Raw genomic sequence first — 22376 nt, forward strand, 5'->3', positions numbered from 1 at the left:
GAGGGAGCTGGGAGCTGCCATCGCCGGGGCCCGGCGGAGGTTTGGGATGGCGGCGGGGTCACCGCTCACCACCTGTCCCCCCCGCTCACGCCTGGGATGATCCCAGGACAAAGGCACGTGGCCCCGTGCCCACCGCTGGCTCCGCTGCCCCGGTGCATGCGGTTATTTATGGCTCCCAGGGCACGGAGGTGCTCGGGGCCCTTCGTGGGCACCGTCCCTCCTGGCAGCCTGCCCAGGGAGCGGGGAGCTGCCACTGGGGTCGGTCTCTTTGTCTCCTGGGTCCCTAGGTGCTTGACTCCCTCAGCCCCCAAAATCTGTCCCCAGGTGGGAGCAGTGGGTCTCCCCTGTGGGAGATCCTGATCCGGCTCGCGGGGCCAGCGGGACCTTGGGGCCGGAGCAAGGAGGCTGCTAATCCCCCGGCAGCGTAGGAAGTGCCGCCGCTCTCCCTGCGAATTCCTCCCCGCGCCTGGGGAATTTGCTCCTCCAGCTGCCAACAGCATCTTCTGCCTCGCCGCCAAGCACCAGCGCGGCCGGAGCCGGGCTCGGGGCTCAGCAGGCTCCCTGGGGGGCTCTTCCCTGGGTGTTGGGCTTGGTTCCCCCTGCTGCTCCCTGCTGAGCCAAACAATTTGGGCCAGGGGCTGCTGCTAAGCCCCTGCTCTTAAAATAGCGCCGGGCTGAGCTCGCCCTTTTCCACGCCGCCCCCAGACACCAGTAAATGTCAGCCCGGGGGCCACCAAAACATCCTGAGCCCCCGGTGGGGTGCAAACCGGGGGGCCTTCGTTGCTGGTGCCACACGGACCCGGCTCAATGTCCCAAGTGTGTCCCAAGGGAGTGCCGGGTGGGAGCGCGGTGTCCCCGTGACGCTGGCCAGGGTGTCCCATTGCATGGGGGGGGCGGGCAGCTGGGACAATGCGGGACCCCCGGCTCGCAGACTTGCCGCTGCTTTTTATAACCGCCCCAGCTGTCCTCAGGAGCCCAAATAAGGCTGCAGCCGCCCGGACCCCCCCAGGGCAGACAATGGGTCCCGAGCACAGACTTTTTGGGAAGGTGGGGAGGCGGCTCGGCCCAAGAAAGGCAAAGCCCCCGCACCGGCGGGCAGGGCAGAGTTGATAAACTGGGCAGCGGGGCAGCAGGCAGCATTGCTGCCCTGCCTGCCCCTTGCCTATCCTGCTGCCCGCCGCCCCGCCGCCGGCGCCCGTGTCCCACCGAGGATGGAGGCCATCAAGAAGAAGATGCAGATGCTGAAGCTGGACAAGGAGAACGCCCTGGACCGGGCGGAGCAGGCGGAAGCCGAGCAGAAGCAGGCGGAGGAGCGGAGCAAGCAGGTAGGGCGGGCGGCAGAAGCCCCCAGCCCGGGGGTGTTTGGGGGGATAGCGTCTCCCCGTGCTGGACCACGCTGAGCCCAGACCCAACGCAGACTCTGGCGAGGGGTACAAGGGTGTGAGAGCTGCCCCTGTCCCACAGCTTGCGGGCCGGGTCACGATACCGTGGGGCATCCCAAGGGCTGCCCAGGGCTCAGCCCCTGGCAGTTGGTGGCATGTGGGACAGGGACAGACACTGTGGGGCAGAGCTGGCGCCGGAATGGGGCAGGAGGGATGCTGTGGGGCAGAGCTGAGCCTGGGATGAGGTCGGCAGGGCTCTCCTGCCACGCGGGGGTCCAGAGGGGCGTCCACCTGCAGTGACTGCCGCTGCTCTTCCAGCTGGAGGATGAGCTCGCCGCCATGCAGAAGAAGCTGAAGGGGACGGAGGATGAGCTGGATAAATACTCCGAAGCGCTGAAAGATGCCCAGGAGAAGCTGGAGCTGGCGGAGAAGAAGGCAGCGGACGTACGTATGGGTTGCAGGGTGGGAGCTGGGTTGGCTGCCCTCCCCTTGTCGCCCTCCCGGTGGGATTGCAAAGCCTTCCCTGCAGCCTTGGGGATGGAGGAAGGCCCCTGTCAGGCTCGGTGCACTCCTGGCAAAGCTGTGCGGATGTCTGGGAGCAGAGAGTGACCCCAGGAAGGACCCACCCTGGGGGGGGCCACCCATGGCCGTGCAGGGGACAGAGGGATGCTGGCAGGGACCGGTCCAAGATTCTTCTCGGGCAAAGGATGTCCCAGGCAGCCCGGGAGCAGGGATAGAGCAGGCTGGGCAGCCACGCTCCCCGAAGCAGGGCATGGGGACCCCGAGCTGAGGGCAGAGCCACAGCGGCTGGTGGCAGCGAGCAGCCCCTCGAGCGCGGGACACGGCGTCCACGCGTGTCCCCAGGAAGCTCCAAGTCGCTGTTGCTGGCGGAGGAGCCGAGCTCCAGAGGAGGAGGGAGCCCTCGTCTCCCCGGGCAGGCGGAGGCTGCGTGGGCAGCGTGACAACTGCACAGCCCGGCTATTGTTGGCCGCCGTTTCCAGGAAAACAATGGCGCGAGCGGTGCAGGGTTTCGCCGGCCGGCCGCTCTCCCGGCCATCACGTGGCGTGGCGTCTGGCCCCGCTCATCACCTGCCGGGACCTGGCAGCCGGAGGGGCTGTCACCCCGCGGGGCTGTGATGTCTCAGGGGTCAAGCGTCGGGGAGATGCAGATCTTCCCTCCTGTGGGAGCTGAGAGAAAGCCCCCGGCTCCTCTCCCTCGACGAGCCCCGTTCTGACGTCCAGCCCGGTGGCAGGAACCTTCCCCTCCTGCTACGTCGCTGACGCCGGGCCATGGGGAAGCGCCCCAGGCCCCGGCACAGCGCCTGGGCTGGATCTTGCCGGCACATCCCGGCTCCGAGCTGGGGGCCAGGGTGTAATCAGGAACTCCCGAGCCCTCCCTGAGCCCTGGGCGGTTCGTCAGCCCCGCAGCTTTGCTCGCAGCTTCCTGTCCCGGCCCTGGCTGAGCATGCCAGCAGCACCGGCCCTGCGCCGGAGCTCGGTATGTGCCGAGCGCGGTGTTGCAGAGCTCTGGGGAGCCCTTTCCCTCCCTCGCACCCTTCTTCGCTCCCTGCTGGCATTTTCACGCTCTCTCCCTGCCGTCACACCGCAGCGCTGAGGACCACATCCCCGCTCACTTCGCAACTCGTTAATCCCTTTCTGTGCATTTGGAGCCCCCTTTTTCTGGCCACCACCCCCGAGGGTGGCTCTTGGGGCTCCCTCGGTTTCACCCTGGCTCAGGGAAGCGGAGGGGCGGGCGGAGGGATTTCACACCCCAGAGTGTGGGATGCGCAGAGCTCCCTTCCAGCTGTCTCCCGGATCCTTCCAGCCAGCCGGAGCGCGCAGGGTCAGGGCCTTTCGGTCGCCAGCTCATCTCTGGAGGACGTGCCAAGCCGTTCGGCTGGCCAAGCGCATGCCAGCCCTCTTTGCCCCAGCAAACGCACCCCTGGGGCACGTGCCTGCCCGGCTGCCGAGGTTTTTAGAAGACGACGCAGGGGCGGCAGCCTGGAACCCCTTTCCATTTTATTCGCGTGCCCGAAGCGCTGCCGAACAGGCTTCGTGGCGAGCGAGGGCAGCGACAGGTCTCGGTTATGTCTTTATTGAGCTCTCAGGGGGCTCCGTGACCCCCGCGGCACAGAGGAACGCCACTCTCAGCAGCGTTTTCTGCATCAAGACCGGAGAGTTTTAACAACGGCTAAAGCTGTCACAACAGTGGGTTTTGGTGCCCGGCGGCGGAGCGGGAGCCTGGCAGCAGCGCTCCGCACTGCGGCTCGGCAGTGCCTGCGAGCACCAGAGCCCCGTCCCCAGAGGAGCGTGATCTGCCGCAGGGCTGCGGGGGCTCGGGCCCGGTGGGGTCTGGGGGGGTCTCCAGGGTGGGAGCGAGTGGAGGGGAAGCAGTGTGTGAGCTCAGCCCCTGGGAACATGGTGCTGCTGCGGCCGGGCCACCCGTATAAGGCCCGTGGGGCTGAGGGACAGGGCGGCCCCGGGGTGGCCCTAGCCGCAGGGCCACCCAGCCGCCTGGCCACAGGACCCCGAGGGGTGGGGGGGCCGCGTGGGGCAGGGCGGGGGCCGAAGGGTGCGTGCACCCGCGTGGGGCAGGACGTGGAGGCCCGTGTGGGGCAGGCTCCCAGGATTGTGTGGGGCAAGGCCCAGGTCCTCAGGCCCCTGTGGGGCTGTCCCTGGTCCCCACACCATGCGGGGCAGGTCCCGGTGTCCCTGGCCCCTGTGTCTCCACACCCACGCGGGGCTGGCCCTGGTGCCGTGTGGGGCAGGACCCGGTGCTCCCGCTCCCGCGTGGGCCGTCCCGGTGTCCCCAGGCCCCCGCCGCCGAGCCGGGCGGCGGCTCCTCGTCTCTATGGCAACGCGAGGCGGGCGGGGCGGGGGAGGGGGGCCGGAAGTGACGTCACTTCCCGGGCGGTGGGGCCGGGGCGGTGGGTTCCGGTATTTCAGGGCGGGGCGGGCGCGGCGCGGAGCGGAGCGGCGGGACGGGACGGGAGGATGGCGGGGGCCACCACCATCGAGGCGGTGAAGCGCAAGATCCAGGTGCTGCAGCAGCAGGCGGACGACGCCGAGGAGCGGGCCGACCGCCTGCAGCGGGAGGTGGAGGCCGAGCGCCGCAACCGCGAGCAGGTACCGCCGGTGCCGCGGCCCGGGCTGCGGTGTGGGTCGGCTCCGTCGCCGGCCCTCTGGGGTACGAGGTGCCCCGCTGCCGGGGAGAGGGTACCCCGCAGTCAGCCGTGCCGATCCCGGGGCGGGGGGGTGGGTGGGGGGTGTTTAACGGGGGATGGAGTTGGGGCGGGCGGCGCTTCCGCGGGTGTGCCGGTGCTGAGGGGGTCCGGGGCTGCGGGATCCCGGCCCGGGTCTCCGCGTTCCTGCGCGATCTCAGCTCGCAGCGATCCGGGCCCTGCGCCGCTCACCGTGGTGTCTGCTGGGGCCGGGGGGGGAGGTCCCTCCCCTCCGAGCCGGCGGCGGGGCCAGCGTCCCCGCCGTGTGTCCCGTGGTGGCGGCGGCTCTCGCTGGGGTCTCCTGGACCCAGCCTCGGCCGGTGCTGAGGAGTGACTGGAGCTGGAGAGAGCTCGGCGGGTCTTTCTTTCATCGTTACCGGTCTCCTGAGCCAGCCCGGAGCTGGGAGCGGCTGGTGGGGGGACCCGAGGCTGTTGGGGAGGCGTTGGGGAGGGCGCCCGGTCCCCGGTCGGGTTCCCTGGCTGCCTGCTCGTTCCGAGCTGCCGGAGAGGAAGGGGAGGAACCCGGCCATCTTGTCTGGCCCAGTGTTGCAAGCACAAAGGTGTGAGTAGCCTTGGCATGTGCTGATAAAATGGAAGTGATCTCACTTGTGATGCTGCCAGTGCAGGAGCCGAGTGGAAAACTCTGCATCCTGCCCAACTCCCAGCGAGCGGGGATCTCCGCTGCCTGCGGCAGGCTGCCCCCAAGACCGGCAGCCTTGTGAGAGCGTGTTGGGAGCAGGCGGGGACTGGGCCGGGATTGCTTGGAGGGAAGGAAGGGGCAACCAGGGCAGAATCTGAACTGGCCAGCGCCCGTTCTCACGGCTGTGTCAGGCTGAGGAGGCGGGCAAGGCTGGCGTCATCGTGGGGACGGTGGATGGGGTGACACGGAGCAGGTCCTCGCGGGTGACTGGCTTGGATCTGAGCGTGACTCTCTGCAAATCTGTGCGGTGACTTTGCTGCTGATTCTGTTCAAAACGTGAAGCGAGGCTTTCCCACCCCCAGCGCCCAAGTCCGATGTCTGGGCCGAGCGGCGCGGTGCTGCTGCTGCGGGACTGATCAGGCTGTGCCGCTGAGGCTGATGGCAGAAGCTTCTGCTGCGCAGTGGGACGAGGCCACTCCCAGACCTCAGCTGGGCTCTTTCTTTGCAGCCACATAAGGAATTCTCCTGCAATAGCGGCGTTGTCATGGGAACATGCTTGTTTCTCCCAGCTCGCTGGAGCCTCGCTACAGGGGAGAGAACCAGTGCTCCCAGTGTAGTGGCGTCTTGTACTCACCCCGTGGCCTGGCCCTTTGGTCCTGAGGAACGTCCCCGTTAGATCTCTGTAGCTTGGGGAAGCAATGGTGAGCCTCAAAGGCCAAGGCGGGCTCTACTCTTGGCTTGCAGGGCTCCCGGTAGCTCCCTGACTCAGGGCTGCCTTCCTGAAGGAAGCATGGAGTAATGGGAATGTGCCGCTCGGCAGTGGGGCTGCCTGGAAGTGCCACCCCTGTGCTCTGGGGAAGCCTGACAGCTTCAGCTGTATCCAGTGAGGAGAAGCAGAAAAGGGACGTGTAGGGACCCTTCTGCAGAGGGAGAGAGGCAGTTCCTTAAAAGCAAGGGTGGTTTTTTTGGGTGGGTTAAGTGCTGCCTGCAGGAAGTCAGGGCTAAATGATGTGGTTCAGGGGGTCAGGAAACACAGGCCTGCTATGCTGGTTTGTCTCCGTCCCCTGGGAGAAGGAGGAGGCTCTCCACCTTGACAGCTTGTTGCCTCTTTAATAGGCAAAAGATGTGTGTCAAGCAGTCTCCTTCCCAGTTCTGTTTAACGTATCATTTTGTTCCTCTTCGAGCAGACCACTTCCTCCTCCGGAGGAACGTGCCAGCGGGGCTGGCTCTGGGGCAGCCTGCTGCAGTGCTGCCTTGTTTGAGCATCAAAGTGTTGCGGGTTTCGCTGGTGAAGATCAGGGCGTGCCAGCATGGGAGCACCTCTTCAACTTGTGTTCTCACAACCTGGTCTTGAAACATGCTGTGGAGGGGTGCCGAGTGTCTTGCTGCCAACCGGGGGGAAGAGCTCGGACAGTCTCTCCCGGGAACTGAACCTGATTTGTGTCGGGCCCGGCTCTAACACTGGCTTCTTTCATCGCTCTGCTCCTCCCTCCTTGGGCATGGTTAGAAGCAGCATGTCCTTGCAGGCTGCTTTGTTACAAGTAGCCGGGATATTTCATATATGCCTGGCATGTGGCTGTGCATGGGTCTGTGTAGAAGATCACAGTGGTGCCCTGAAATAGCTGCAGCCTCGTCCATGTTTGTACCAGCGCGGTAATCCTGCTGGAGAGCAGGATTCTGGGTTCCTCCGGGGTGGCTCAGGTGGGGTGTTAGTGTCCCCAAAGTGTCTAGGCTTCCCCCCACGCTCTGGTTGGGGTTGACGGAGACTGGGCTGTAAGCAGACGCCTCGTGGTCGATAGCAGTGCTGCTGTAACAGGCCTGGCTGGGGTGTGATGGCTTCTGATCTCTGCTGATTCATTAAAGCCTCGGTCACTTTTGTGGTCGCGCTTCTGGCAAATGCATGGTGCCTGCGGGCTCTCGGCAATTTCACCAGCTCCTGGCATGTACGAGTGAACTGAGGTGGCTGTCTCAAGACTGGATGAGGCTTTTGGCCTTTCTTTCGGTTATTAGTGAATCGCTGGGAGGAAGGAAGCCTAGAGCACAGTTGACTCTCCAGAGCTTGAGCCGCTGAGGTTGTGGGTACTACAGCGATCAGCTGAGCCCTGCTGCTGCTGCCCCAGGTTGGGGCAGTGCTGTAGAAAGCCTGGCCTGCCGGTGCCCTGACACAGCTTGGCAGACCTCTGAACCTGAAGCTGTTAATCTTTCTCACGTTGCTGATGAGAGGGCTTGTTTCAAGCAACGCTCCTGTCCAGATCACATGAGTAAACTGAGTTTATGCTAAATGGTAGCTGTCACAGAGCTCTGGTGTGGTGGATAAATAGGACTGTGACTGATGGCCTGGCAGGATTACAGCAGCTGTAGAGAAGACGTATTAGCGTAAGTCATCTACTTAGTGTTTATGGCTTAAACTGTCATGTCAGCTCAAGCTGACAGGCGAGAAACCTGCAGGATGACTGCTGCATGGACAAAGCGCGTGTGTGTGAAATGTTGCAAAGCTTAACGTGCGTGCAAGCGTATGGGAGTGCAGCCTCTGTAAGAAAGTGGATAAAGCACCCTGGCTTTGTTTTGGCTTCCCATGTGCTGCCGCTGACCTGAAGGCAGACCTCAGCTGCCCTGCCCTAACTGCTAAACCCACCACAGACTGAGTCACCCTCATCTGCTCCCTCTAGGCTGAGGCAGAAGTGGCATCTTTGAATCGCCGTATCCAGCTGGTAGAGGAGGAGTTAGACCGAGCCCAGGAGCGCCTTGCCACGGCTCTGCAGAAGCTGGAAGAGGCAGAGAAGGCTGCAGATGAAAGTGAAAGGTGAGCAAGGGCTGCTGCTCTCACTCTGTCAAACATCTCAGATGTGCTCCTGACTGAGGGCCTGGTGCCATCAACCTTTTGGGCTTCCTGGAGGGTGGGAAGTAGATACCACATCAAGGCTGGATGTGGGAGTTGGTACCTGCTTATGCGGAGCAACTAAAACAATGCTGTTGGCCTTGAGTGAGTATCTTGGAACCTGAGGCTAAGGAGCGAGTAAGTGCTGTGTGCTGCCGTGCATCGCCGCCTCCAAGGGAGGAGAAATAAGTGGGTTCTGGGACACTGTTGACTTGTAAAGGTGGCTGCTGGCAGGGAAGCCTCTCTTCCTGCTGCCTCTGCCAGCATCCTCCCTTCTGGCAGACGTCCTCTGACCTGGCGGTGTGATTCAGAGGGGAGTGGTCCACTTCCAGTTGGCTGATGTGCTTCATTGGTGCACATGCTGTAGTGAGCAGCCTGACCCAGCTGATGTCCTGCCATAAAGATGGACTTGGCTCTTCCTGCATTCCAGCCTGGAAAGTGCTTGGCTCAGCCATATGGAGTCCCTAAGACAGCCTGGCTTGTTCTCGGCAGCACCACGTTTCCTTTGGTCCAGGATCCCAGTGAGCTGCTGGAGTAATGCTCCGAGGAACAGTTGACACTCCTCCTGAGCAATCGAGGTTGCTGTATTTGCATCAGCCCGGCGGTGGCTGCCTGCGTGTGCTACCCTCTGCGCTCAGAGGTGTTGTGGCTCATAAGGAAGCAACGTGGTCCCGGGGGAGCACTGTTAAGGCTCTGAAACTCATTACACTGCTGGCTTGTACAGGATTGTTTTATGCATCTCGCCTCCCTGTGCTTTCTTTTGGGCAGAGGCATGAAAGTCATTGAAAACAGAGCTCTGAAGGATGAGGAGAAGATGGAACTGCAGGAGATCCAGCTCAAGGAAGCCAAGCACATTGCAGAGGAGGCGGACAGGAAGTATGAGGAGGTGAGACCCTTGGATGCTCTAGTACAGCTGACCTTGGCCAGGAGAGGCAGCTCCTCTTCCTGCTGACAGGGCTTTCCTCAGCAAAGCTGGGGGGAGAGCCTGGCTCTCAGCAGAGCTACCTCAGTGTTCCCCTTAGCCAAAAGACTCTGGCAGCTCCAGTGACTCCTGCAGGCGTTCCCTTTACTGCCTTGCACAGCCGACATGTACAAAATCATCTTCCTTCCTCTTAACTCCGATTCTCTGTTCCAGGTTGCTCGGAAACTGGTGATCATAGAAGGAGATCTGGAGCGTACTGAAGAGAGAGCTGAGCTTGCAGAGTCGTGAGTAATCTGCTCGCACGTAACTGGCACATCTACCTTTGCATGGGAACTAACACAGCATTTCTAACCTTGTTACACAAGGCCTGAAGCACAGGGTGGGTTTAGATCCTCAGATGAAAGAGCTGGAAGCGCTCTCCTGCTCGGAACAGGATTAGGTCCACTCAGGATGTGGAGTTTGCAATGATGTGATTTGCCTTGTAGTGGGGATGTTCTGCCCCTTTGCATGGAGGGATGCCCTGGTTAGCGAGGCCAGGGAAGCCTTCTCCACTCGGTATTCACCAGCACGGCTTTGTATGTATGGTCACGAGGTCCTTACACGTTGCTATGGGGCACGTGAGTGCACAGCGCTTGTTCTAAAGCCGCAGAGGCCTTGCGGGCTGGGAGCTGAAGTGGCATGTGGGATGTCCAAAGGCAGAACTGTGGCTGAGGTTGGCCTCTGGCCTCTTAAAATATTTGCGGTAACCACTACAGACTTCTGCACTGCTGAGCAGCAAGCTGGACTTCCTCTGCTCGGAGCAGACACACAAATTGTGGTGTTTGGGCTCCTTTCATGTGTCCGGATGCTTTAGCTGATCCTGGAGGAGCTGGTCAGGGCCTTTCTGTACTCTGGGCCTTGTCTAACAAAGTTAGTGTGTACGCAGCAGTAGCACTGTGCTTCCTGCCCAGACATGCATGTCGTGACCATGACTTTTTTGTGTTTTTCCCCTACCCCCTTTTTTGCTCTGCGGTATTGTGTTATTGGTGCTCCTTTTGACCCTTGCCCCCACCTGGCTTGTGCCATCGTGTGACCGTCACTAACAGTCGTTGCCGGGAGCTGCAGGAGCAGATCAGAGTGATGGACCAGAACTTGAAGTGTCTGTCTGTTGCCGAAGAAAAGGTACTAACCTTTCCCTTCTCGAACCATTAAACCAGAACTCTTGTGGTCATCTTGCTATGCTCCTTCCCTCAGCTTAACTGCGTCTTTCTCTCTCCTGGAATGTTCTGTCCTCTCTGCCCATAAATATTCCTGTCTGAGTGGTGGTGGCTGTCCATCTGTCCGTCAGAACAGCTTCCCTCCTTACAGCGAACTAAACATGCAGTTTCTACTTGAAGACTCCAGGTCCGGCAGAAATCTGTGTCCGCATCTCAGCTGCTCAGCTCAGCGCTCTGCGCATGTGCTGGCAGAATACTTAAAATATGAACTTGGAGGTGGGAAGGGAACTTGCTTTCTGCACAAGTGCCTCAAAGCAGGGTCCCATCCAGTCTGATTGCAGACAGTCTCCTAAAGAATTCCTGGTCTTTCCTGCACATGGATTCACTTCTTGTCTCTCCTGTCTTTCCCTCCCACTTCTTCTTTTCCTTTTTCTCCCCCCTTTCTTTACGAAACCCCGCAGTAAATGTTCCGAGCTGGAAGAAGAGCTGAAGAATGTCACCAACAATCTCAAGTCTCTTGAGGCTCAGGCTGAGAAGGTAGGGCTGCTTGTCCAAGGGCCAGAAACATTTCTGTTTTGCTAGGAGGGTGTGTGGCAGCAGAGCACCCACTGGGATGGAAATGATGCAACTGCAGCCTTAAGCAGGCAAGGAGAGCTGTGCTTGCTCTCCCAGGAGAGCTAACGGATTTCAGTGCAGGGCTAATGTTGACTGTAGAAGCTGGGAGTGTGAGAAGTCTGGTTGCCCTTCCCTGCCTTGGGGCAGACTCGATCAGCCAAGATGTTTATGCTGCTGGGATGAGAATTTTTCTGCGCCCGAGTTTGTGTTCAATGCATGATGTGGGACTTGCTGCCTGACCCAGTTCTGTTGGACTAGGGTAGGGACGTGAACAGCTCCCAGTTGGAAGTTTCTGTGGGCATGTGCACTGCAGTGAGGAGTTTAAGTCTCCCGCTGTAGCTGTGGGCTCTCTGGCGTGGGAAGTACCTAGGGCTGCTGATTGCTGATGCCTCTCCTTTTCCACAGTACTCTCAAAAAGAGGATAAATATGAAGAAGAGATCAAGATCCTGACTGATAAACTCAAAGAGGTGAGTGACCATGTCAGGATGGCGAAGCTGAGTGCTCTGGCCTCAGCTTGACTGGGGAGAGATGTGGAGGGTGGAAGACTTCACGTCCTCAGGCTGATGCCTCTGTGGTCCTTTGCTGTATCCCAAAGCTGTTGCACTAACTGGCTCACTTCTGTCTGGCAGGCGGAGACCCGTGCTGAATTCGCTGAACGGTCTGTAGCCAAGCTGGAGAAGACCATTGATGATTTGGAAGGTACATTCTGGGGATGGGAAGCCAAAGAATATGTGGTGAGGAGTGGGGAGCTGAGGAAGGCTGTCTCCCAGATAGCTGGAGAGTGGAGACACTGCTCTGCCTCTCAATACTCTGAGGATGACCTAACTTGGCCTCCAAGGTGAGGCTTGGTGCATCTGGGCTCAAGAGTTGTGCCCCATGTGTCTACTCTGAAAACAGTTCCCTGGCTGTGCTGCGGCAGGTCTCAAGCTTTTGATCCAAACACCTTGCCGTATCTGACTGATAGTGACAGATAGTGCGGCTGGCGTATCTTGGTTGCGATGTCCTCAGGAATGTAACTGGATTCCTATGCTCCAGCCTAACCCAATTCAAGGAGTGGCATAGGAAAAAAAATGCCTGAACTCAACAGGAATTGGTTACAATAACATACTTGTGTGCAGAATCTCATGCACGTGGCTGGCTGCTGCAGACAGCGTTGCTGCAAGTCAACCACAGTAGTCAGTGAGTCTTGAAACAGCCCCCGCTCAGACTCCCCAGTGTTGGTCCTGGTTCAAGGTTAAATCGCCAGAAGCCCCATCCATGCAGTGTGGCGGTCAGCCTGTGCCAAGGATGGGTTCCTTTCCTCCTCCTGTTCGTGGTTTCACAGTACTTCAGGAGCACTCCCGAGGCCAGCCGTCGCAGAATCCTACCTTTCCCCAAGCCATGGAAGGAGAAGGTTCCAACTGCCTCCCTTAAATCTGGGGCTGTGGCCGGATTCTTCTGTGGATAGCTGTGGCTGGAGTGGTGGTCCTGGTAAAACAAAACTCTTACAGGCCTCCTGCCTCAACCACAGCATGTGCCTTTGTGGTCTTTTAGTGCCAGGTCTTGGATATTCAAAGCCACATCCTACCGTCTGGAGTCACTCAGGAGGTTGTTTTATCTAGAAATAGCAATGGTGTCAGCTGAGCTGTTCCAGAACCGCAGCCAACCAGCAATCTGAGCCACCTCATGATCCAGGGCAGGCTTTTATTGGGAACTGCAAAAACTCCTCCAAATCCCTGCATGCTCCCCTTGAAACATGTTGATTGAGAGTTGGCTCTGGTCTCCAGCCTTGCTGCTGAAGTGACCTAGTTTATGACAACTGACAAAGTTCTCTGGGCTCTGTCAAGCTGTTAACAACATTACCAGCTGTACTGTAGCCTAGGCAGCCGGAGCTGGGAGAAGTCTGTGCCAGCTCTGCGCAGTGCTCAAGGAGTGCATCAGTACGAGTTTCAGGCCCGCCTCCCTTCCCTGAAGGCGGGTGATCTGCCTGTCTGCTCCATTATCTGATGGAGAACACAGATGTGGCCTGTCTGTTCAGCTCACCCTGTCTAGCTGTGTACTGCAGAATGGGAATTCCCTCTGATGCCCAGGACTATTACGTGACTGACTTCTCCCAAGCTGGTTTTTGTATTGAGAGTGAAGGTGAGAACAAAGCACCTCAATTGATCTGTGCCTTCCTTAGGTGTAGCAAGCTTCTCCCTACGTGGATGGAGTTGCCCTTCCCTGCTACTCCTCCTGTCAGTGGTTCTTGCTGACCTAGCTGGGCAGCTTGTTCTCACAAGCTGATGTGGTTGAGTTCTTGCCTCTGCTCCCCTCAGAGCTGGCTTGTAATCCTGGAAGGCACTTGCTGGTCAGACTGTCCGCAGGCTGTTGGAACCCTCTTGTTCATTGTCGGGAACTAATACGGAGTCGTGATGTCTCCACATCTAACTTCATTTTCTTCTGTTCATGAATGCCATACTGCTTTTCCTGCCCCAGGGTGTTGGAAGAACTCCTCTGCCTTCCCTCATTGTTTCCCTTTTGTTCTCGTCCTAAACCTCTTCTAGATGAGCTCTATGCCCAGAAACTGAAGTACAAAGCAATTAGTGAGGAACTGGACCACGCCCTGAATGACATGACTTCCATGTAAATATGAGCTGGCTGGTGTTTGCCTCTCGCTTCAGCAGGCTAGACCGCCAGAGCTTGCTTGGTTTGCTGTGATTTTCATAGTTGGAGAATCAATGGCACTGTGTTGTCGAGGTTACTTCTACAGATCTCCGCCTTGAGGATTGTGGAGGCTTCCTTGCAGCATGCTGTAGTCTAACTCTAGGTCCTTGTGATCTGCATGTGTAACACTAAGTGCTCTGCTGGCCTGAAAGGGTTCTGACTTGAACTCTGAGTGCAATTCCCAGTCCCACTGGGAAAGGCTTCCTAAGGTAATGTGGCTTAGTTGCCTGCTGGAGCCACTGGGCCATGGTCTCAGGATTCCTCCTGGAAGAGGCTGTGGATAGCGCTCGAGTGGATTCCTTAGGAATTGCCGTAACAGGCTTGATGGGCTGGATCATGAACTGATCTGTGGAAGTAGCTGAACTCGTATGTTTCTGCAACTTTGCTACTCGGCTTTTTGTTCAGATTTGCAGTGGGTTCTGCTAACAGCTGCTCCGCACAGTCCTTACCACTAACCAAGGAGAGGCCAGGTACCTGCACTGCAGAGGAAGAGCCTTAACGCTAGTGTCCGAAAGCTCCCTAAGCAAAGTTTGCTGTGCACAAACACTTAAGCTTCTCTTAAAATTAGTGTCTCCTTCTGTCTCACGCAGATAAGTCTTGCGATTCCAAACTCCACTTTGGATTTGCCTCTCTGCTTGGTGGCTTGTTCTGCATCTGCACCCTGCATTCATGCTCTCGTCATCTCGCTCTGAATTCCAGTACCTTTTTCCAGTTACTGTGCACAGGGCAACCCTGGGAACGAGTGCTGTAAAGACACTGAAGCTTGACAGCAGCAGCAGCAGCCCCCCAGTTGTGCTGCACTTGCTCCTAAACAAAGCTCCCTCTGTTTGACCTGATGTGCCAGACACTGCTGTGCTCTGAGGGGCTGCCCTTTCAATGTCTGGGTGTAGCTGGGAGTATGTTGTTCTCATCTGCATATCTTGTGTAGAGCCATAAAGCTCCTTTTGTATTTCTCTTGCCTCTTGCTTGAGCATGATGTCACCTTTTTTAAGGAAAACAATTCTTGTATAAATTGAATGGAATGGCTGGTGCTTTTGAGAAATGGGTTTCTAGTGACCACTTGCTGCTTTAGAGTAACTGTTCCAATGTTGCCTTCAAACCAGTGTAACCCTCATCACCCTTGGTGGAATACACAGACTTCATTAATGCGCTGGATTTTTCCCTTTGGGTGTCTTACTGGCTCACAGATGTGAATTGCAGCTCTGCAAATGCCTTGGCGGGCAGCATGCTCTGTAGGGTCAAATGGGCGGCCGGGGTTTGTAGCAGCAAGTCCTTGAGCCGTGTCTGCTTCAGCCTGGCTGAAGACACTCCTCACACCTGCCTGCTCTGCAGTGTTCACTGGCATCGGTTGCCAAATGCTGGCTTGAAGTCACCACACCTGATAGTCACTAGGTCAAGGGCAGGGTGTGAGAGCTAATAAATATCAAGTGAGCTCTGGGTGGTTTCCAGATGGACAGGACTGGTTGGGTGTGAGGTGCTGCCTGTGCCTGCGGGTGGGATGTATGGTCCCTAACAATAACAATGCACCGCAGCAGGGCCGTGGGCATCCAAGCTAGGGAATCTGGGTTCTGCAGAGTCCTCCCCTCCTCGTGCAAGGGCTGAGGGTGATGGAATCCTCCTGGGAGTGTGGCATGGAGCTTTACACTGAACACTGCAGCTGGTGGCATGCTGCAAACACTTGACGTGTGTCACCGCTGGTCTGAGTCTGTTGCTAGTTGCTCTGGTATCATAAACACTGATCAGCCTCTCATAACTGTGTGTGCTGCCTCATGGTGGCTTGTCAAATACTTTTTCCTGTCTGGATTGGTTCATCTGCCACAGTGCCCGAAGAGCCCTTCATGAACAGAGTTTTGATGAAATGGGACACCTCCCGTGGTTTCCTCAGGTTTGTGTCGCTCTGTTCTCCACACAAATGGCACTAGCAGTAAGGATAGTCCAGACACGCTGAACTGCCCCAGCCTGTTCTCACTCTGTCTTCTGTGTCAGGGCTATCAGCGCTCTGCTGGGTCTGGGTGGGGAAGGAGGGAGCATTCCCGCAAAGAATTTCAAAGGGTAATAGCTTGGAAAGCTCTGGCAGATGGTGGTCTGACTCTCCTGGGGTATGGGGCAATAACTCTGTGCCCTGTAAGCACAGAGCAAGAGCCGTAACTCCTCAGTAACCAAACCTGCAGCTGGAGTAGGGGGTCTAGATCCTGTGGGAGGGGCAGGGCTTCTGTCACAAGCATCCAGATGTGTGGAGGCTTCCAGCCCAGTGTTCAGTTGCCAGCTCTTACCAGGTGGGAGGTGGCACCCTGCCCTTGTGAAATGGCTTCTCTCCTCATGGGGAGGTCCTGTCAGCTGTAGGTTTATTACTGACTCGCACTGTGCGGAGCTGGTGGCTTTGCTGTTGCACAGTGGTGTTGCAAGCGATGTTATCGAAGGCTGGGCTGTGGCAGGCCCTTTCCCTGCTCATCCTGATGGAACTCCACGCTGGGTGGTAGATGGATGGATAGGTGGGTGATGCAACTTCTGCCCTGGGAGGTTTTGAGAGGCTTCTGGTCTGACTGGATTGCTAGGCTTGTGCAGGCTGGTTGCTGTCAGCTGGGCTATTGATTCAGGAGCACTGCAAATGCAGATTAGCTGACCAGGAGGCACAGGTCCTGGAGCTCCCCAGGTTGCAAGGATGGCTGGTAAGGCTGCCCTGCGGGCTGGGTGGAGAAGGGAGCAGGCCAAACACTGGAGCTAGCCCCAGCAGACCTGGGCAGGCGTTCCATGTTGAGGAGCTGTTCCTGAGGTCTAGGAAGGGTCATGCTAATTACTTCAGTCAGTCTGTTCCCTCATGTGGGTAGATCATCAGGTCTCTGTCCACAAGCAGTAAGGCTTGCTTGAAGGCTGTGGGCTGTTGCACCAGCCTACAGTCACTGGTACTTGTGACCGCAGTTCACTCCCATCCTCTGCCACTCTGGAGACCCAGGACCAGCCCTGATCACCTGGGGCTGGAGACTGTCATCAGGGTGCCCAGCCTACCTGCTCGGAGCCAGCATGGAGGTCAGAGAGCAAGTCCCTAGCAGCAGCAGTAGTAGCTGATGTGCAAGGTAGACTCTGGTGTAGGCAAGGATGGGGTGTAGGCAAGGATGGGGTGTAGGCAAGGATGGGGTGTAGGCAAGGATGGGTGTACCCGTCCCCCACACCACAACTTCCCTCAGCTTCTAGTTAGATTGCGGTGGGACAGAAATTGTTGGCTTCTCTGGCTGTTGCTTGGTCCTTCAGTGGCTTTAGAGAAGGGACAATCAGCCAGCATTACTACCCTCTGTCCTGCAGAGTGAGGTGCAGCTAGAGCAGGTGCTGAGGGCTGAGATGAGCTGAGGGTAGCTGGGTGAAGGTGAGCTTCCTCCCTTGTGTGCGGCTGTCGTGCAGGAGGGACTGGGCTGAGACTCTCTGGAGAGGGGGATATGCTTCGGCTGTTCCATGTGAACAGCTTGACTCAGTGTCCTGGATCTTACTTGACCAGGTCTTGTTCAAGAGCAAAATATTCCTAGGTTGAAAGCAATGAAGAATGGTGTAGATCCCCTTCAGAGGGTGCCCTAGATTCCTAGGGATCTTGTAGTACAAGGATTTGAGAAGAAGCCCAAGGCCAGCAAGAATTGCTGTGCTTCATGCTCGCTCATCAGGCAGAGGCAGCACACTGTGCGTATCCCCACAGTTTGTGATGATTAGTTCTGCCAGGCTGGAAGCTGTTGTGTAAGGATTTTTCACTGCCTGGAATTCCCTCAAATGCAGGAATTGGAGTTGTCAGGCTGGGAGGACCCTGCCCATGTAGATGGGCAAAGATAGGTGCTGAACTGGTTCTCTGCGGTAGCTGGTTGTGGCTGACAGGCTGCACGGCAGGACAGTGGCCATTCAGCCCTGAGAGGTGACCTGTCCTGGGAGAGGATCAGACTGGATCTCCCTTTCCCTGGAGTTGCTGATGAGCACATGTGCTTGGTACCAGCCTTGGGGACGAATGTGGCTGGTAGAGCCCTGCGAGGCTGTAAGGACAGGGACTGGGTGGGAGGTGAAGGCTGTCAGATGCAGTGGCAGTTTGACCTGCTCATTTAGTTGTTCTGGGGCAGATGTAAAATAGGAGCCTGTGCTCCAGAACTTCCTCTGTCCTGTGCCCGAAGCAGATACTGCCTTCAGTCCTTGTCCAGACATGGTGGGCTGTTAGTGTGGCACAAAGGCATGTCCTTGGAGGAGTGTCCTCCAGGTCAGGCATGAGATGCTGTCATTCTCAGTTCTTCTGGTGTCCCTGTCCTACTGTTAAAACCCCATCAATCGCACTGCTGTGTGGTGTGGCTCACTCTGGAAGGTGCTTCTGGTCCAGCTGTGGTAGGACTACTTTCTGCGAAGTGTTCCACAGGCTTAAAGCACATCCCAAGTGTCTCTCCTTACCTGGGTGCAGCCCAGCCTGCAGGCTCCTCTTTCTGGTGTTCTCCTCTTCCTTCCTTTGCCTTTGCAAGCCCTTGGCAGCACTTCCATTTCTGCCCGCACTTGGTTTCCTCTGTGATCTTCCTGAGCTGAAATGCAAGTTAGAGTAAGACAAACCTTTGTTCTCCCTGGCTTCATCTGTGTAATAGCCTAGACTTGATCCTCAGAAGCACGCGTTATGGAGACAGCTTATTTGATGTGCTCATCTTGGTACTCTACTAACCTTCCCTTTCTCTCTTTTTCTCTCTTCCTCTTGTTTCCCCTAATCCTGTTGCTGCTGCAGAGCGCCTGTACAGCCAGCTTGAGAAAAACCGCCTGCTCTCTAACGAGCTGAAGTTAACGCTGCATGATCTGTGTGACTGAGAAGGGGGCCCACTAATACCATTAAACAAGCTTATTGCGACCACCAATGCTGTGGACCACAGTGAAATCTGATGATTCTTGAGACTGGCAGACTTGCAAATTTTATGCAATTGCTGCTATTTAATGGGGCACTTGAATTCATCCTCTAATTTATTTAAGAGGGTTTTTTTTTTTTATAAAGGTAACCTCTATTCTTGGTGAAGTAACCCTCAGACTTGGCTGTTTTTTGAGCAGTCTTGTTTGCTTGTCCAGAGGGTCCTGCCTGGCTCCTCCATGGAACCAGAATGGCTGCACCCACCAAGAGAGGGGTGGGGTGAAATTAGGCTTATGTCTGCTAAAAGATGCCTGTCAAGTGCTACGACTTAATTTACTGTTAGCTGAATGACTGTAGGATTTCCTGCTGCATGGAATGATGGCTTCTAACAATAAATGACTGACCTTGTGGTCTGTAAGACACTGCACACCTGTAGTACTTTGCTATATAGTTGAGTCCTAACCTAGAAGGCTTGGGGGAAGCGGTCATTCCTGGGGCCTGACCCCAGTGCAGCTGCAGAGCCCCAGAAGGGGTTGGGAAAGCTCATGGACACCTTGAAAGCAAGTCCCAAAATCCACAGCATTAAGCTGTGTCTTTGAGTACCTGCAGGGAATCTTTAAACGCTGCAGTTGCTGGTGCTCTAGGAAGGCTGCTTCTCGCTGTGTGCACGGTTTCTGACCCTGGGGAGGTTGGGGAGCGGCTTTGAGAAACTGCCTGTACCTAAAGGCCATCTTTCTACAGCCTGTCTGTCCAGTGTCCCAGCGTGTGGATCTCTTCAGTGATCAGGGTGGGCTCACCTTTGGAGTAAAGCCTACCTAGAGCGCTAGTTGCTGATCTGAGCTCTCCTCCTGGCTTAAGGAACATGTGAGAATCGACTGTGCAGCTGCCTGTAGTCTCAGGCAGAGTTGCAGCACCCTCGCTCATACTTGCTCCCTGCCTGCCCTTCACTGAAAACAGCCTCTTCCCTGCTGTCCTTGAGGCATGGTTGTCTGCTCCCTGCTGCTAGGTAGTTACGGTCTTGGTGACCAGCTTGGCATCTCTGTCCTGTGCTGGGGGGAAGGGGGGCACAACCAGCTGTAATTCCAGGGGGTGATTTCTAAGTGTGTTTTACCTCCGTGTTGCTCTTGGGTGCCTTGCTGGGCCACGGGGGTCTGCTGTCTGGAAGTGTTGAAGCCCTGGGGAAAGCTAGCTAGTCGGAGGCACCTGCATGCAAAACACTGCCTAGAGCACTGGCTAAAAGTACACCGTGACCGTGCCGACTGGGAGCACCGGCAATGCGAGAGGCAAGGGCTACAAATGAGCCAGGTAACTTCAGAGCTTCTAGCTGCACCCAGCCAGGCACCCCCGGTCTGAGGACTTGCTGCGGCAGCGTGCTGGGAAGGGGCTAGCGCACAGCTTTCTTTGGCGAAGGTTTCTTGGTTGTCTGAAGCTGACTTGTAACTCTCAACTCTTGCTTCCTGCCAGATAAACTGAAATCCACCAAAGAGGAGCATCTCTGCACGCAAAGAATGCTGGACCAGACCCTGCTAGACCTGAACGAGATGTAATGGATCCCTGCCACTGCCTCTGCCACACGATGCCCGGGGGGGCCAGCCCAGCCGCTGCTGACCTCTAACCCTTGGGGGCCAGAGTTTACTTTCTGTTGCCAACTTGACCAAACACAAATCTTCTCCTTCGCCTCAGGGTTAAAGGCCATCAGGTTGGGCAGAGCTTCAAACAGCATTATTAAGGGAAATAAACAATGCAATAATGTTTGGGGAGCATGTTTGAGATGTATACATTTTGTAACTACCTTTTTTTGTAGCAACCATTGTAAACATTCCAAATAACTTGTGAGGCTGGTGAGCTACACTTCAAAGCTCTTGGCTTTAAAATTCGGTATTAACCTTCTGTTAATCAGCTCTGGGCCACCCTGCTTTGGCAGGGGAGGAAAGAGGGTGTGATGGTTCTGGCTGTGGGCCACTGAATCAGAGTAGCTGGGCTAGGGATGGAAGGCTGTTGGGAAAACTTCCTTTCCAGGAGCTGTTTGCCAAAAGAGCAGTTTCTCAGCTTTAAGGTAACTCTCTGTGTTGTGGAGAAGCAACTTGGGTGAAAGGAGACTTTTTTTTTTTTTGTCGAAGCCAAGCCTGTTATCTGAACAATTGAACCTTCACAGGGGTTGTTTCCCTTCCCCCCCCCCCCCCACTGTTGGCCACTTCCTTTCCTGGTAGGCTTAGAGAAGCCACGGCCCCTCTAACCCATTGCTACACAGGGTTTGAATTTGCCTTCACTAAGTGGTGATGCACCAAGCTTTATTGCTCATTGCTGGGTTACACTTAACAGCTTAAGTACAACAGCCTTGTTGGAGAAGTTTTTTTTTTTTTGCCTACCCTGAGGGAGGGAACCGAGGTCTTCCCTCCTGGCCAGGAGTGCTCTTAATGTCTTAATAAGGTACAAGCCATCTTGCTGTGCATTGCTGATGTGTAGTTGTTGTGAGGCGTGAGTGTGGAGATGTGTCAAGCTCGCGGCGTGTAGCTTGTGGTTTGAGCATGCTGCTTGGTTGTAGCAGTTTTAGGGGCCAATCTGGAGAAAAGGAACCCTATCAAGTGTTTTGATACTAAATTGAAAAATTGTCTTACTGTCTTTTGAAATAAAAACCAATCCCTCCACGCTGCTGTCTGGCTGCAGAGCTTTTACTGTGTGTGAGTGGCTCCGGCTGGGCCTGCGGGGGATGAGGGTGGGTCTGAAGACCGGGGCCTGTGCCCGTGCCTCAGGGAGCAGACCGGGCGGTGAGGTAAGGCCAGGCTCTCCTGCTTCCTCCCGGGGCCAGAGCGCAAAAGCGGGCCCGTGGGGCTGAGTCCTCCCGCTTTTACCTCAGCCTTTCGGGGGGCGGATGCCCGGTTCCCCCCGCCGCCTCGGCGCCGCGGATCGGTAGGCGGCAGCGCGCATGCGCACGGCGCAGACGGTAAGGGACGCGCTACGTCTGGGCGGCAGCAGGGAGGTGGGTGGGGCCGCCTACGCGCATGCGCAGGGTGGCGGCGTGCCGGAGGGCGGGAAGGGCGCTGTGCTGTCGGCACCATTGTGGCTCCGGTCTGACAGGATGAGGCGGCCTTGGCTGTCTGCTCTCCTCTTCCTCCTCCTGTTCTTGGTGGTGCCCGTCTTCGCCTTTAAGCTAAACGTGCCCAAAGTGTTGCTGCTGTTCAGCTGGGAGCTCCGGGTTCCCTTTGAGCTAGAAGCTGAGGGGGGCTGTTATTCCTGGTGAGCGGGCAGTGGTATGGGGAAGCAGGGGCAGTTGCTCCTGGTTAAAAAGGGAGTGGTGTTGAGGGGAGAAAAAAAGGCTATGGGGAGTGCTGAGGAGGTGGGAACCCTCTGGTAACAGGGCTAGAGAAGGAAGGGACTAAGGGAGGAGGTATGGAGGAGGGGTCAGTGGCTTGTTTTGCTGGGCTGGGGAAAGGTTTGGAGAGCACAAGGGGCTGTCCTGAAAAAAAAACAAACCCCTGAGCTTAGGATCTTCCTGTGGGGTGGTGGGCATGGCTGTGCTGTGTGCTTGTGAGACAGAAGGCTCTCGCCTTGTTTAGAAGCAGCATAGTCTGAGGGGCCTCTGTGATCTGATAGGGAGCGGGTGACCGAGGGCATGTTGTCCCATCTGCTTGTGCTTAACTGTGGGACACCGGTTTGTGCAGTCAGAGCAGGGTTGATTTGTTTTCTGGGCTCTTACTGTTGGCCAGTGTCAACATCAGAACATGGAGAAGAGTGACCATCAACTGTTGGCCTATGCATCTTTGGAACTCGATAGGTGAGCTGTTGTGAGCGAGCTCTACCCAGCATTGAGAAAATGCATTGAAGCAGGTTATTACAGGAATAAATATGAAAAAAGGGAGAGTTTTAATGATAATGTAAACCTGCATTTATTTAAGCACTCTGCCACTTTTTGTTTTTAAGCCCATTTAAAGATACATCTGTGAGTGGAGGGGGCAAAAACATCTTCCTGTCTTTCTTTCAGGCCTTCCTCAT

The 22376-nt window shown here is 56.7% G+C and overlaps 1 protein-coding gene across 17 annotated transcripts; it reads left to right on the forward strand.

The window, feature by feature from the left end:
* The first annotated feature begins 1184 nt into the window (after nucleotides 1-1184).
* TPM3 (tropomyosin 3) lies at nucleotides 1185-21031 on the forward strand. 17 transcript variants are annotated; one of them, XM_050912406.1, is made up of 10 exons: nucleotides 1185-1325; nucleotides 1701-1826; nucleotides 7913-8046; nucleotides 8890-9007; nucleotides 9257-9327; nucleotides 10701-10776; nucleotides 11260-11322; nucleotides 11485-11554; nucleotides 13381-13459; nucleotides 19848-19913. In XM_050912406.1, exons 1-10 carry the CDS (start codon nucleotides 1212-1214, stop codon nucleotides 19849-19851), a joined length of 855 nt encoding a protein of 284 aa, XP_050768363.1. In that variant the 5' UTR covers nucleotides 1185-1211; the 3' UTR covers nucleotides 19852-19913. The 17 variants fall into 17 exon arrangements, with proteins under 17 accessions (XP_050768363.1, XP_050768365.1, XP_050768364.1 ...); XM_050912408.1 differs by lacking the exon at nucleotides 19848-19913 and adding an exon at nucleotides 18270-18364; XM_050912407.1 differs by lacking the exon at nucleotides 19848-19913 and adding an exon at nucleotides 14131-14193.
* Nucleotides 21032-22376: the final 1345 nt, after the last annotated feature.

Source organism: Gymnogyps californianus, chromosome 29, assembly GCF_018139145.2.
Source record: "Gymnogyps californianus isolate 813 chromosome 29, ASM1813914v2, whole genome shotgun sequence".
NCBI classification, from domain to species: domain Eukaryota; kingdom Metazoa; phylum Chordata; class Aves; order Accipitriformes; family Cathartidae; genus Gymnogyps; species Gymnogyps californianus.

Excerpts from the sequence above, each read along its gene's own strand:
- TPM3 (XM_050912401.1), top strand. The coding sequence starts at position 4,377 with ATGGCGGGGGCCACCACCATCGAGGCGGTGAAGCGCAAGATCCAGGTG. Across the intron at positions 9,008-9,256 it reads CGGACAGGAAGTATGAGGAG|GTTGCTCGGAAACTGGTGAT; the intron begins GTGAGACCCTTG and ends TCTCTGTTCCAG. Across the intron at positions 11,323-11,484 it reads TGACTGATAAACTCAAAGAG|GCGGAGACCCGTGCTGAATT; the intron begins GTGAGTGACCAT and ends TCTGTCTGGCAG.